The sequence below is a fragment of the Sus scrofa genome, chromosome 4 (assembly GCF_000003025.6).
Source record: "Sus scrofa isolate TJ Tabasco breed Duroc chromosome 4, Sscrofa11.1, whole genome shotgun sequence".
Taxonomy (NCBI): domain Eukaryota; kingdom Metazoa; phylum Chordata; class Mammalia; order Artiodactyla; family Suidae; genus Sus; species Sus scrofa.
Window position 1 is genome coordinate 3,425,259 of NC_010446.5, and position 15,456 is coordinate 3,440,714.

General features: G+C 56.5%; 1 protein-coding gene across 1 annotated transcript in view; it reads left to right on the forward strand.

Annotated features, from left to right (window-relative positions):
- TRAPPC9 (trafficking protein particle complex 9) overlaps positions 1-15,456 on the forward strand; it is a 468,417-nt gene that overhangs the window by 360,005 nt on the left and 92,956 nt on the right. Inside the window, 2 exon segments of the mRNA XM_021088861.1 lie at positions 1,878-2,031; positions 11,772-11,862. Of these exon segments, the coding sequence (XP_020944520.1) occupies positions 1,878-2,031; positions 11,772-11,862 (245 nt within the window).

The window sequence follows — 15,456 nt, forward strand, 5'->3', positions numbered from 1 at the left end:
TGTGGTTCTTGCTTTGGAACGCACCCCTTCTGCACTTACACAGAATCACCTCTGACTCCTGGGGAGCTGACCCTTAAACATTACGCTCCTGGCCAAATGCTGTTGATTTACTGATATTCCAGTAGTTCTTTCCAAGCTGCCATGGCTGTTGGACCTCTGAATACCAGGTCCTGCTCCAAAGGCCGGTTAGAGCATGCTGGGGTTCAGCTGAATATTTTGGCCATATCCCAGCCTATGCAATAAAATAAAATACCTACTGTTGTCTGTGGTCTGACCGACTCAGTCATCTTCAAGTCCTGCCTTGAAGGAACCCCCCGCGCTTCCTCCCTGTCTTCCTCCGTCCATCCATGGAACACGTTTTGTTTTAGTTTTTGCTGTTGTTGTTGTTTTGCTTTTTAGGGCCGCACCTGCGGCCTATGGACGTTCCCAGGCTAAGGGTCACATCGGAGCTGCAGCTGCCAGCCTGCACCACAGCCACAGCAATGTGGGATCTGAGCTGTATCTGAGAGCTGTACCGCAGCTCACGGCGACGCTGGATCCTTAACCCACTAAGCGAGGCCAGGGGTCAAACCCGCATCCTCATGGATACGAGTCAGGTTAGTAACCTGCTGAGCCACAACAGGAACTTCTGTCACACTTTTTGAGTAACTACTCTCTGCCAGATTTCCTGCGAAGAGGTGGGATTTCACACATCAGTAAGACGCCCCCCAGGTGGGACTGCCGGGGGGGGGGTGTCGGCACAGAGTCAGGCTGTGGCAGGTAGTTGGGGCCTCCAGGTGTGCACGTGCTGCCAGCTGTCTACAAACCAGGTGCACAGACCTGGGAACACAGCTGAATGTGGGCACAGGTGTGGGCTGGGCAGCCGGGAGCGGGCGGAGGTGAGCCCTGGCTGGGGTGTTAGGAAAGGGTCTTGGTCACGCCTTCATTTCTTTGAACTGTTTACCGGGTGACTGCAGGGTGCCAGGCGGGCATTCTTCCAGGCCTGAGAAACGCTGGTAAACAAGACAGGAGGCTCTCTGCCCTCAGGGAGCGGAATTCCGGTAGGATTGACAGACAGTTAACTAATCCAGGAGTAAATATTTACAGCCGACGATAAACCTATGGCAGAAATAGATTAAACGCTGCAACAGAGAGTCAGGGGAGAGGGTGAGAGGGGGCCCGGGGAGGCCTTTCTGCAGCTCTGCTCTGAAGGATGAGAGGCCCCGGCTGTGCCAAGGGTCAGGAGGGGAGCATTCCCGCGTGGGGAGCCGTGGGCGCAAAGGCTCAGGGAGAAGGAGCCTGGTGTGTTCTGGAAACTGCCAGCAGGTGGAGAGTGCTGGACCCAGCAGCAGGCGGGGAGGCTTCGGAGAGGATGTGACACCCGAACAGAAACCTGAGGGAGCGTGGGCTGCTGGGTGTGGGGGCCGGAGGCGGGCAGGCGGGCGCCGTGTGGCTGGAGGCCGTGTGTGTATGAGCAAGTCCATCTGGCTGAGAATGGAACGCGGGCTGGCGGGCAGGGCTCTGATGATGACGAGGCTGCCGTTCCCACTGGGCCCGGGGACCCCGGGGCTCGGTACCTGCCAGTCTTCTTGGCGGTTCTCCGCCTTGGTTCCTGTCCGCCTCGCTCTGTCCCAGACGTCAGACTTCCTTCCGGGGTCCACCAGTCTTCTCTGAGGTCGGACTCTGATGTGCCTTCAGTGCTGAACTGTGTTGAACCCGCTCTGAAGCCAGTGCTACCCTGGGAGGCAGTTATTTGACTTTCTTGGAACGAATCCGTTATGAATGACTAATAATGATTCGTTATCCTGCCTCATGTGGCCTTGTGCTGATTTTCCAACAGCCCACAGAAGAAATTGCCCTCCCAATTCATTCTCTGCTGTGTCTCTCCCTTCTCTTAGAATGGCTATTCAAGTGGACAAGTTCAACTTTGAGAGCTTCCCAGAGTCCCCTGAGGAGAAGGGGCAGTCGGCAAATTCCAAGCAGCTGGAGGAGGAGCGGCAAGAAGCCCGAGGCCTGGAGATCAACAGCAAGCTCGGCATCCGCTGGACCATCATATCCTTTGCCCAGTGCCCACCCTGGACCTCAGGACCATGGAGGGGGGCCCGGGGGTCAGCGATCGAACGCCAGCCGCAAATAACCCAGAAACGGCACGGCAGGGAGAGATGGCCCAAAGCATGGGCATTTTCCTGCTCTCCCACCAGGTCCAGGCCCCCCCAAGGGAAGCGTTGGTTCGGGCTGAGCAAAGGCCTCCTTGGGCCCCGCCCCGCTCTCATCTCGGGTCCCGTGTTTCCCGTCAGCGGTGACATTCGCCTTAGTGACAGGCTGTACCAGGGTCCCACATGGTGGCAGCTGAACGCAGGTTGAGATGGTCTAGGACACCGAATCGGGCCGTACCAAGGCCCGGAGATGCGTTTGAAAGACGGGGTTTAGAAGGCCTGTGCCGTATAAGTTGCTGGTCCTGCTCTGGGCTTCAGATCGATGCCTGGGAGACACGCGGTGGGAAGAGGGGGAGGTTCACTCGTTCACCGATGTGTCTTTTCAGCAATTTCACGGAGCGCCTGCTGTGGGGAGGGTATTTGCGAGCCGCCGGGGAGGCTGCCATCCAGAGTGGGGTCTGGGTGCGATTGCGTGGCCTGCAAGGGATGCACATCATCTGAGGCCCGAGTGCCCTGCCGGGGAGCCGCGACAGCGTCGTGCCAAGAGCTGGGAGGTTCAGAGGATGAAGCCGCTGGGTAACCTGGGAACGCTCCACAGAGGCGGTGACATTAGAGCAGGCTTTTTAAGGATGAGCAGAAGTTTTTCAAGGGGACGCGAGTGGGAAATGCCCCCAGTTCCCGAGGTGCCCGAGGCCGGCTCGCTCGGAGGGTGTCTCCCAGGAAGAGGCAGCTCTGAGGGCATGTCTGTCGTTTATCTTGTTCACACGTTGATTCTGTGCCTGAGATGCTCACGGCTCTTGCATGGTTTTGGATCATCCCAGAGCGTGTTCCTGGCTTCTGGAAACATCCTTAGGCTACAGGAGGCACAGTTTCCAGGACTGGGACAAGTCCCTTTGTGGCAGCTAGCGTGCATTTGGGCTTGGTAGACCAGACCCCTGTCCCCGAGGAGCTTGTGACAAAAAGCATGATAGATGGAGGCTTTGGGGACCAGACACTAAAAACAGAACGCCTGGGAGTCTGTCAGGCACTTAGCTTTCGCAGAGAGAGAAGTAAAAGGTGGCGATGTCTGGGCTGGCCCTTCCCTTGGTCCCCCGGCCCAGCCCAAGGCCAGGGTCTGGTCGGCTGGCACTGGCTGAGGGGGCAGGGAGACAGAGCAGGGAGATGGAGCACAGAAGGAAGGAGGGTGGCACCTCCTGGGTACCAGGCCGCTGCATCCGCCATCTCCGCTCACTCTGCCACATCTCTCTGGTTGGCGCTCTTGTTCCCCTGGGGAGAGGGGTTCTCGGCAGGGTACGCCGACTCACCTGGAGTCCAGCCGGGAGGTGGGGCGGCCAGGGACCCACCAGGCGGGGCAGCCCGCAAGGCCCTCACGGCCGGCTCCAGCCCCACAGGGAGGGTCGTGCAGGGGCTCACACCTCCCAACGAACTAGTGCACTTCAGGGTTGAAGCCACTGCAGGATGACCACCTGCCCTGCGCCGCCTCCTCCACACGAGGTCCCCCCGTCCCCATGGAGGTGGGCATCCTGCCTCCCCAAGGTAGCCTGTGGGGTCTCCTGCTCAAGTTACTAGGCTCCTGGCAATAAAGCCTCGCATCGTTCACAGAGCAGCGGGGAGGGCAGACGAGAGGAGGGACCTGAAAACATAGGCGGGGTTTACTGGGGACGGAAAGACAAATCCTCAAGGCTCTGCTGGAGGTCACATTCACAAGCTGCTGTAGGCAGGACCCAGAGCTTAAGCCTTGTCTTTGGCAGCGGAGGGAGGAGGGGGAGGGGGAAGAGGACTCAGAGCCTGCACTGTAAGTGCCATTTCTGTGTCTGCCCCTCCCCCGGGCGGGGGCCTCTCCAGGGCCCAGCACAGAAAACAATAAAACGTAGACCCCATCAGCCAAGCAGAGAGGCTCTGGGGCTCCCGGCACCCCTGCCGTTTACCTGGCTCTAGACACATACCTACTGCAGGAGCCACGTCTATCCGGCCTCACCTGCTACATACGGGCTGTTTTTATTACTTACGGATGGGTGTCAAATTAGGCTCAAGGTTTTTTTTATAAAGTCTAAATATTGAGAAAATATTAAAATGCATAATGAAATAATTAGCCGATTCAATCTTTGGTCTTTCCATCTGCTTGAATTTGGGTTTACAAAGCAGAAGTCTGCTCTTCATCCCATGGCAGATGTCATTGCCAGCTCGGAGGCGGGAGGGAGGAGGGGCTGCCCCTGCGTTAATTCTCTTTACTTGGATCCGCCCGCAGCGACACAATCAGGAAATCTGGGACACAGGTGGGCCTGGCACACGGCAGGGCTTCAATAAGGATTTGCCGCATGAATTATTAATCCAACAGAGAAAACAGGGACGTCAACTTCTTAAAAGAATCAAGGCTGAAGGGAGAGAAGCCCCGAGCCATTTCAGTACATTTTCTTTTTCTGTTTTGCCGGCACCCACAGCATGCAGGAAGTTGGGGGCCAGGGATCAAACCCGCCCCACTGTAGCGACCTAAGCCCCAGTGGTGACAATGCTGGATCCTTAACTGCTGAGCCACCAGGAAACTCCCCATTTCAGTACGTTTTTGATAATAGTTTTCCAAGGACATAAGAGTTGTGGTAGCCAACCTAACCCCATTAGAAGGCGAGGACCAGAGGCTGGAGGAAGGCTAAGGGGGTCACGGCCGGCCCCTCCCCTCTCTCCTCTGAGCTCAGAGGCAGTTTCCACTGTAAGGCAGGGTGAGAAACGCCCTGGGAGCTGCTGGGAGCTGCTGAGCAGGTACCGCAGACCCCGTGGGGACGTTTGGAAGCTACACTACACGGTGACTCAGAGGAGAAACAGGCGTCAGGGTCAGAGCAGGGGCGGGTCATCCCCCCGGGCGCTGTTCCCCGGAGCCTGCCGCCCCTCCCCCCCCGGAGCTGCCCTTCCTTTGAGTGCCCACACCTCTGGGCACTAAACTCTTCCTTTCCAACACACAGGAAGTTTGTCTTCTTCCCAAGACTGTCCCACTTGCCAAGCTGGGCTGTTCTTGAGGTCGGGTCACGTCCGCCGCTGTGACCTGTTGACCTCCACCATGCTGGGGGCTGTGCCAAGCAGCGGGGACACTGAGATGAGCACGATCGGGTGTGGCACCTGCCCCAGCGGGGCGCGGGCGGGCTCTCCTCCCACCGCAGGGCTGTGTGTAATCCAGAGCGTGTAGGTATTGAAACCCTTTGCTGTGTGAGTGGTGTCCCTTTCATTGATACAGCCGGCCACATGGTCACCAGCTTGACTGCACGGTGCTGAGCTGTGTGAATGTAGGAAGGGAGTTTGTAGCCAGCAGGATGAGTCTTAGCTGAAGGCTGGCTCCCTTTCCAGGGGGCAGCCCTGGACAGACGGTCTGTGGTGGGAACAGATGCAGGAGACACTTGGAGCAAAAAGCTCGGTGCCAGCACCCCTTCTCGTCTCCCTTGCTTTTGTTGCAAATCTCCCTTCGGAGAGCATTTCAGGGGCTGGCGCAATGCCTGCTGACCTATCCAGCCCCGTACAGGTTTTCCGACAAGAGCCGGGTGCACAGTTCAGCTGAGCCCCACGAAGCTGGTGGCCTGGACCATCTGGGTACCTCGCTGCCAGGTGTTCTGATAAGCACACATCTCCACCTTCTGCTGGGGTTCATTGGTAACCATCTGGCTGATTCGAGGGTGAGGTAGAGGCTCAAGGAGCCCGAAGGCAAACTGGGTATCTGAGAGTTGACTGCCAGGGATGTCTTTGCTCACTGCAGAGGGCTCTTACTGTAAATACAGGAAGCAGGATGTGGAGCGGGGTTGGGGGGGGCTCTTCTCTGAGAGCAGGGCCGTTTCCCCTGGAGGGGCTGCTTTCCGGGGCTGTGCTGCTGAGTTATGGTTGTGTTTGGCCTCACAGTTGCTCTTTATAGACACCAGAAGCTCCAGAGTGGCTGTGACATCTGTCATCAGTTTTTAACTTGGGTTTCATAAGCAAAACCTACAAGACTTTAGGCACAGTGCCCTCAGTTTGGTGACCGCCAGGACAGGTGACCTGGCATATGGCCATGCCCAGCTTCTCAGTCTCCATGACTGCATTCCCTCCAATGAGGAGAATTTGCCCATAGCAGACATGGCATATGCAGGTTCCCAGGCTAGGGGTCTAATTGGAGCTGTTGCTGACAGCCTACACCAGAGCCACAGCAACATGGGATCCAAGCCATGTCTGCAACCGACACCATAGCTCATGGCAACACCAGATCCTTAACCCATTGAGCGAGGCCAGGGATCAAACCTGTATCCTCATGGATGCTAGTCAGATTTGTTTCTGCTGAGCCATGACAGGAACGCCTATAAAGTAGTTTTTATCCACATTCTGTAGATGAGAAAACTGAGGTTGTGTGAGGCTGACTTGTTTCAGATCACCAGCCAGTAAGTGGCAGAGCTGGGGTCTGTACCCCGCTGCCTGGCTGCAGAGTCTGTGCTCTCACTCTGTGCTGGAAAGAAGAGCAAAAGAGCATCTGGTCTCCATCCGGGCCTCAGGTTACCTCCCTCTCCTGGATGGAGCCCAGGGGACGTAGCATTCCTCGCTACGTCTGAGCGCACGCCTCCTGCAGGGCTCTCTCCACCTAGCCTGCCCTCCATCACGGGACTCAAGTGTTCTCGCCCAGCCAGACTCGCAGACTCTCCCCAGGCAGCTCATGGTGCTGCATGGCATTTTCTGTCTGGGGAGCCCAGTTGAGATGGTGGCGCTCCCGCCGGGGTGAGAACAGCCAGCACCCGTGTGCACAGAGTTCACGACGCAAATTGGGAAAGGCAGTCATGGGAAAGAGGCTTGTTAATCCCTGAGAGCAGCCTTTCCATGAGTGTAATTTCTGGGTATGACAATTTGCTAATTTATTTGAGCTGAAGTGGGGCTGGGTGAAGTCCCTGCACCTGTGGTTGTCATACTAGAGCTGGCATGTGGGGTGCGGACAGCTCTTCTGCCTGGGGGGTGTGGCCGAGGTGCAGGCTTGCTCCTGTCAAGCTCCCCACTCTGGGACGCTTGGGGCTGGGTCTCCTGTTCCGTAGATCGCGGGGAACAAGCAGGTGTCAGGAGCCCTGCGCTCCCTTCTTCCGTGTGAGAACCCAGGCCTGCCACCCACTGGGCTGAGTGCTACCCAAGGGATGGCTTGATTGAACAGTCATTTTCTTCTGGAGTCTCAGACTGGGTCATGGTAAACTTCAGCCCCATTAGCACAAGCAGGGTCTCAAAAGCTGCCCCCTGCTTTCAAACTGTCCTTTGGTAGCCGTGCTGTTACCAGATTTTTCCTGCTTCGCTCATGGACTAGCAGGAAATGAGAGGGAAGCTAGTTTATCGACTTTCTGCATTTTCTTTGCATCTGGCTGTGTTTTGCAAAGATTTGGAAACAAATATCCATGGTTCTCAAGACACATAGGAGATTAAGTGAGACGACATGCATGAAAACATTTGTAAACAAAAAACGCTCTGCACAGGCTTGGATGAAGTTTAATTAACAGCGATGGGTGACTAATCATGCTAAGATATGATCCCTGCACAGTAGACTGAGCTTCTTCAAAGTAGAAAGGGGCTCATCTTGTTTGGTCTTTTTGTCCCCTGCAGCTACCACTGCCCCGTCATAGGTATTGATACGCCTGGCTTGAACCAGGTCCCCAGGCTGGGAGTGGGGAGCAGAGGCACACCTCAGGGGCAAGTGTGGGGTCAACAGGCTGCGGGGCGCAGCATTCCTGGGGGCGGGGGAGAAGGGGTGATTGCTGGGGCAGGGCTGCATCTTGGAGGACGTCCCAAAAGAGTGACGTTCAGGCTCCAGGAATGGCTGGTGGTCCCCAGAAAGACGAGGCTGAAGAGGGTTCTAGGCTGGGGCACGCAGGAGTCAGGGCACCAAGGGGACCCCATCACACGTGCCATGCTGTCCTGGAACCAAACACCACCATCTCATCTGTTGGGACAAGCCCATATCGTGTCCCCTCCCAGAACCTCATGGGTCACCTCACAGGAGGGAAAGTGAGTGATCTGGGGTCCAAGGGACTCTGCCCTCAGCAAGCTGCCTCCCTAGGTCCCGTGGTACCAAGGTGTGTTCCCTGGAGCCACCTCGAAGGTGAGATCCTGGCCCCGTCTGTCTGCTGCACTGTGGGCTGGAGATGCGCCTCGGTGGGAATGCGTGGGGAACGGCCAGGAAGTCAGAGCAGGGACGGGGCTGCGCCTCGAGCACAAGAGCCGAGCTGTACCCTCCTCCGCTCCCCTCCTGGCCCTGCAGCTCGAGGAGGAGGAGGAGGAAGAGGAGGACTGCCTGAAGGGCTCCCTCGACCTGAGAGTGTGTGAGGGCCGAGACGATCTGTTGGTAAGAAGTGCGGAGCATGTGCTCAGTGAGAAGCACCTACTGTGTACTGGGCGCAGAGCTGCTGACCAGGGACACCCTCCCTTATGCTCCCAGTTTGGGAGCCACAAGCAGTCCTTTCTTACTGGTTTGCAAACATAAGTAGCCAAGCAGTTGGGCAGGTGGGGTGGCAGCAGAAGTTTCAGCTGAGCCGGGGCCTTGTGACTCACCCCCTCCAGGGAGGAGTCGTGATAGGCAGAAGACGCGAGTGACCTGGAGTGACCTGCAGTGGCTCCAGGTAACCCAGCGGGGGCTTCGAGGCCGGAAGCGGCAGGTGCGGAGGGCACTGAGGAACGAGTGTGTGGTTCCTTGGAGGGCGCTCGAAGTGGCCAATGGTGGCTCCAGAGGCAGAGCATGAGCTGGGTGAACTGCGCTGGAAACTTGACTTGCCTTCTGGTGCAGGCGCCCAGGGCTTGTCAATCAATGCTCATACGTGTGGCCAGGAGACTTGCAAAGCTTGGGTTGGCACCAGTGGTGGTCTGCAGTTGTCCTGCAGTGTCACCATCCCTGCCCTTTAAGGGACAGGAGTAGACCTTGGAGGCAAGAGCCCGGGGACTGACTCAGAAACTTAATTGCCGTGTCCCAGGTGACGAGGAAGGGCTTAAACCGGAGAGAGGCCCTTCAGCACCATGGAGAGGTCCCGGCAGGCTTTCCCTAGGGCTGGAGGAAGGAGGCTGGCTGGGCCCCCTGCTCCCAGCAGGCGGTGCCTCAGGTCACAGCAGCAGGGTGTCCTCGCTGGGCCCAGGCCACGTGGGGACGATGGGTCCTGGCCTCCCATTTCCTGCAGGGAATCAACACAGAGTTTACAGTAAAGTGTCTGAAAGTGGGGTCTAGGGTCCAGCAGCCTCAATCCTGCCACCTCCTAGGTGCGCTCACTTTCTTGTTATCCTCCTGGGCCTGAGTTTTTAAAAAAGATCTCTCAAGTGGACATAACAATCCTGGTCTTACACCCACCCTATTCTCAAGCCATCATTTGAAAGTATTCTTAAATTGAGACCCTACGCGCTAAGCACACGGGGCCTCTCTCATGGGACCCACTTTGGAAATACCCTTTCTAGCAGAGATACTCATAGGAATTATTGTCATTGTCATCAGTCCTTATTCGCCTCTCGCCCCAAACGCCAGGGTCCGTGTATTTAAGAAATAGGAGCCACTGCCACCTCCACTGTCCCCATGATACTCTTGTAATCTGGGCAGTAGCAGTGGCTGATAAAGCAGCTGCACGGCCGACCCGTCAGCCTGGGTCGCCTTCGTGTGTCCAGGCTCAGGCGAGTCTGTTTTGGTGACTTACGGCACTGAAGGGGAGAGGGATATGTGTGCAGGTAATTAGGTTTATTAGCTCAGCTGTATAATTTTATGGCTCATGTCCGAAAGCAAATTAATACAGAAATATGTTATTGGAATGGTTTCCAAAGCATCACTGCCATTTGGCAACTTTGTAATCATTCGCACGCTAACTTGTTCTCCTGCCGAATCATTTCGGAGCTCCTCACCCTGGCCATGTTCGTTAGCCAGTTTCTGTTCTGCAGGCACCGTGGTGCAATCAGCCTCAAAAGCCTGGCGTGATTTTCTTTCTTTTTTTTATTTATCAAAAGGGAGTCATGTGCCATAGTCTGATGTCTTAATTTCATGTAAGACGTCAGAGAGAATCAGCAAAGAAAACGACACAAAAATGTGGCCCCCGAACCACTTACCTGGGACATCTCTCATGCCAGTGTTCATTTAGTCATCACTGTTCACGGAGCAGCTGCAGTACGCCAGGCACTGTTCTAGGCCCCAGGATGAGGGCTCTGCCCTCACACAGCTCACAGGCTAGTTAGTGGTGAGGACAGATGAGCGAAGATGCACTCATCTAATGACGGTTGCCAGGGGATGCTGAGGGCCTTTGGAGCAGAGGAAGCTCCGAGAGGCCTTCCTGGAGGAAGCAAAGCCTGAGGTGAGTGCTAAAGGGTGAGCCTGGCGAGGAGTGGGCAGGGCAGGGAAGAGCAAAGACGCAGAATGGGGAGGGTATGGAGCTGCAGGAGCACACGATGTTTTGGAAGAATTGAAACAGGTCCAAAGTAGCCAAAGAAGGACCCGGGGCTGGAGAGATAGGTGGGGGCTTCTGAGCGTCACATGCCAATAGCCTGAGGCTCGTCGTCGCGTGAGGCCAGCTGGCTCTTTTGGGCAGCCCTCTTGGCGGAACAGCTTTCAGAGGATGCTCGGCTGGGCTCTTTGAGGGGTGACATTCCGCTCTGCTCAGTGCTGCTACATCCAGGCCCCTGCATCTCACCAGCTGATGGTCACAGGGAGCCCAACATGCCCGCTGACTGGCAGGAGGGCCCCAGGGGCTCTGGTCTTCATTCGCTTGGTGCCTCGGCACCCCCCGATCCCAGCCTCTGTCGGTTCTACTCTGCCTGCGTGGCTTTGTCCTCAGCTTGGTGGGTGCAGTACTGGGTTCCCTTCTGGTCCTCTTCTTGGAACGTGAGCGTCTCAAGTTCAAGGTTCATGCCAATCGTTTCAGCGTCCTCAGGGCTTCTCACCAGGCCTGTCTGGTCCCAGACATGCTCTGGGTTGTTGAGCGCAATTAACTTACTAAAGGAAGAAAGAAATGGGCTTTCCACCACTTCCCCAAACACCAGAGAACATCAGGAACTAAACTCTTCGCTTTCGATTGTAACTTACGCAGTGCGGCTTTAATTTCTGTAGGAAAGGGGAGGTCTGTGGTCTGTCTCTGGGGCCCACCCTGGCTGTTTAGCACTCTGCCTTGGAGACATCTATCTTCTGCGCTTCTAAACCTCGGTTCTCTATCCGCCGGTACTTGCTGAAAGCCCTGCGACTCCCTCCATTGTGAACTTGCGTAAGTGAGCCAGTCTGTAATAATATGTGTAATTACATCAAGATGTATAACCCGACAGACGTGAAACCAGCATGAAACTGACACGTGTAGAGAAACGCCTTCAGTTGTATTGAACAGCGAGCCCCAGTTTGCGTGCTTTTGAGGAAAAACAACCTCCGTCTTCTTTATTTCCCCGCAGCAAGAGTAGCTGTTGGATTAAAATGATCCCAGTGGGTTTTCCTTTTCCACGTAACAGCTCAATTTACCAGATTGGGGTGAGGGACGAGAGGCCCCGCGTGTGTCTGTGTGCCTGTTTTTCACGCACTCAGGTGATGTCCTGTGGCTGGTCAGACCATCACTTGGGAAGAGGGGAACGTTCGCCCACCTGTCTAGGGACCTGCCTAGAACTCCTCCTGGCCCGGGGTCCGGCAGCAGCTGAGTTTTCCTTAACAATGCTCACCCCTCTCTGAAGCGCACAGGCGAGGCGAGCGTGGAAGGTCTCCTGAACCAGCTGGTCCTGGGACACCTGCAGCTGGCTCCTCTGCTGTGGGGTGAGTACCCCTCGTCACCTCCGCGCACGTGCACCACGCCAGCGTCCGCGTCTCGCCTGAGCTGTGCACATTGGGGCGTCCTGTCGCACAGCCTGGGCATGGGTGTGGAGGTGCCCTCAGCGTCCAGTCGTGGACAGTGTCGCATGGGCGTGGCTTCTGCGGATGTGTGTGCATCTCGAGTGGGGGGAGGCGGGAGGGGCCAGGGTGTGGACCAGCTCCGAAGCCGTTCCCCAGGTCCGTGTCAAGAGCTCGTTTGCAAAGCACCTTCGCTCAGCTGGTGCTCAGCCCCTGAGAGCCCTTGGGGTGGCACTTCCAACGAGGTATTGGCGCCACTGCTGCCTGTCTCACGTGGACCTTTCACCCCAGTCTGAGCCTTATGGTCAGCAGTGGAAACATTTTGTTGAGAGACAAAGTAACTATAGTCCTCGCGTTAAAGTGAAAGTCTTCCTTATGCTCAGGAACTGATTCTGTCATGCCATCTATTTTGGGTCGGATGCAAACAATCACACATATGTATCTTCTTCCTCCTACCCACCCCCCATCGTAAGTGAGCATCTGGTCTTTCCTCCAGTTAATTAATTAGCTTGACCTCCTCCTTGTGAAGGCTTGAGACACTGGGAAATTATCCCAGGGGCTTAAAGAGAAGGACAGACCTTCCTCCTGGCCCTCCCTCCCCTCCGGTGGTGAGAGCTCCTCGCGCTGCATGGGGGCCACGCCACTCTGCTGGGCTTCCCACTCCCACGGCTAAAGGTTGCCAGGGGTCCTGTGAGCGGTGTCAGCCCAGTGGCTGTGAGGGCACTGCGCTCAGCCCCTGGGGGCTCCTCCTGTGGAATTCCCCCCCCCCCATCGCTGGTCCAGCCCCAGGGGAAGGAGGGGGTGGTGTTTCTGCAGAATGTGTCACTGTTTGTCCCTCTGGGCGCTTCCCTCAGTCCTGAGCCTTATCTACGTTGCACTTGACGTGGTGGCTGCAGAGGGTCAGACACCAGCACCCCCATCCCGCCCCCCAGGAGGAGGCACAAGTGACACGAGGCACCATGTCAGTCAGAAGAAAGGAATTCCCAGTCCCCCGAGGCACAGGCAGGGCCTCGAGGACCTGATTCGGTGCAGGGGTGGGGGCTGGGGGGCCTTGCTGTGTTTACACTGTTCACAGGTGTTTTTCTTGTCACATGCCCGGTGCACACCAGTGTGTCAGCAAATTATTCAGATGTTAGGGAATTTATTCTGGAGAAGATGCAGACTTTTTACACAAACATACCGGGACCCACAAGGTGTATCTGCCAGGAGGTCTCCTGGCAGTGCCCGCAGTGGTGGGCATCTTGACGCTGCACCTTCAGGCTCCCAGGGGCATCCTGCGCTGCCCTGATCCTGTCTTCTTGGCATCAACATCCTCCAGAAACAGTGCCGAATATTTTCCTGCTCGGAGTGTCGTGAGTAGTTTAATTTTTGCCGAAGCTGGCTGTCTCTAGGGAACGTTCTGAGGCCCACACTTGTCTTTGATTTTCTGACGAGATCAGTTTTCTGGTTTCAGAGTCACTAAGTCGAAAGACGTGCACCTTTGTGAGCCTCTTAAGCCGTTTCATCCGTGATTGTGTGACTCTTGGTCACAGGCTGTGACATGGGCCTTGTGGGAACCTGGGTTTCAGAGAGGACTTTCTCATCCCTGCCGTGAGCAGCCTTGCAAGGCAGTGGCCCGAGAGGGATGGCAGTGGCGTTTTGTCGGCCTCCCAGGCCACCCTCTGTCTGCAGTGGGGCAAGGTCTTCATCTCTGGCATTGGAGTGTCACCTCCCTCCCCACCACGTCACCTCTGTGGTGGAGCCAGCATCGCGGGGCACTGGCACCGCGCCTCACCCCGTGACTTGGGCTAATGCCTCAGGGGACAGGCGAAGGCTCCCCTGAGCCCCCCTGAGGAGGTTCAAATCGCATCACCCACGCTGCCTGGCCCTGGTGGGCCTTTGCTTACCTGGCAGGTGTGCTTCCAGACGCCAGCCTACTTGACCTGGGCTGACAGACGTCTTTCCATGCCATAGAGCAGGCTCAGGTGGGCAGCTCAGAGGTAGAGCGTGTTATTTTAAAACCACCTCTGCTAGTGCATATCATGAGCCAGGCGAGGCGGGAGGCCCTCACGTCATCACCTCTGACCCCAGCACACGGCTCACCCCTCCCAAATGAGGACACCGGGGCGCGGCCAGCTCGGTCTTATCCAGCACCGCCTGGAGCCAGGTTCAGAGGCCCATCTCCCCGCCCTGGAATCCCCACTTTTCCACTGGCTCATTTCAGGACAGGTATTTATTCTCATGGTAGAAAGCAGGGGCGACGAGAAACAATCTTCCAGAGAAGCTTAGCCTTTTCCCGCCCCCCAGACGGTCGCTATTTCAATCCATTTGTCTGCATTTCTTTTTTTGCTTTTTAGGGTCGAACCCATGGCACCTGGAGGTTCCCAGGCTAGGGGTCGAATTGGAGGCACAGCTGCTGGCCTGCACCAGAGCAATAGCAACGCAGTATACGAGCCTTGTCTGTGACCTGCACCACAGCTCATGGCCACGCCGGATCCTTAACCCACTGAGCGAGGCCAGGGATCGAACCTGCAACCTTGTGGTTCCTAGTCGGATTCGTTTACACCGCGCCACCACGGGAATGCCGTATCTGCATTTCTAAGTCTTTTTGCTATCCTCCAACTTAAAGTTTGTTCAGAGAGATGATTATACTGTATTTGTACTTCTGTGTCCTTTTTTATCCTTGACAAAACATAAATATTCCCCGTGTTATAATCACATCTCACACATGCTGTTAAAGCCTTCCCCAGAATTTCATCGCGTGGATGCAAAGCTAACTCAGTCCTTGTTCTGGTGTCTGGGTGTGTCTGTTTTGGGGAGGTGTTCATTCTTATGTATGTTACTCACGCTGGCTGTACCTGGAGCTGCTTCTGTTTGGGGGTCAGTCCCTCAGCCACGCAGTCATTGCTGTTTTATGAGACGGTGGCGGAGAACACAGCCGTCAGTGTTTCTGCGATGGAGACCACGTCACCTGTCACGGGCGGGTCTCAGTCCTGGCTCCTCTGCTTCCCGCCGCGTGCCTGCCTTGGGCAGGTGGACAGGTTCCCTGAGCCTCGGCTTCTCATTGTGTAAACTGCAGATGCAGAGGCCACCAAGTCCTGGGTGAAGGTTTGAGGCGACGCCTGTGATCTGGCGAGAGCCTGTTCCTAACCCCACGGGGGTCTGGGCCTGGGGCAGCAGGGACACTGGCATTGAGTTGGATGTGGCGGTGGGGGAGAGGAGGAAGCTGGGATTCTGGGGTGGATCGATGGTTGTGTGCGTTTCTTGTGTGGAGCATCCCTGCCTGAGCGTTCCAGGCAGGACGGGGACAGGACAGAGGGGTGGCGGCACGGGAGAGGGGCCTGGGTCCGCCTGAGTCTGCTGCCTTCCTGTCTGGGGACAGTCCTATGAGCTGGGGGAGGCTGCTCCTCTGGGTGGGCAGGTGAGGGTGGGAGGGTGCAGAGCCCAGCAGGCTTCCTGACGGCCCGTTTGGAGGGCCGGTTCCTGTCGTTTCCATGGCCACCGGGTGGTGGTGAGTGATGGGCTCAGCCGTTTCCCACG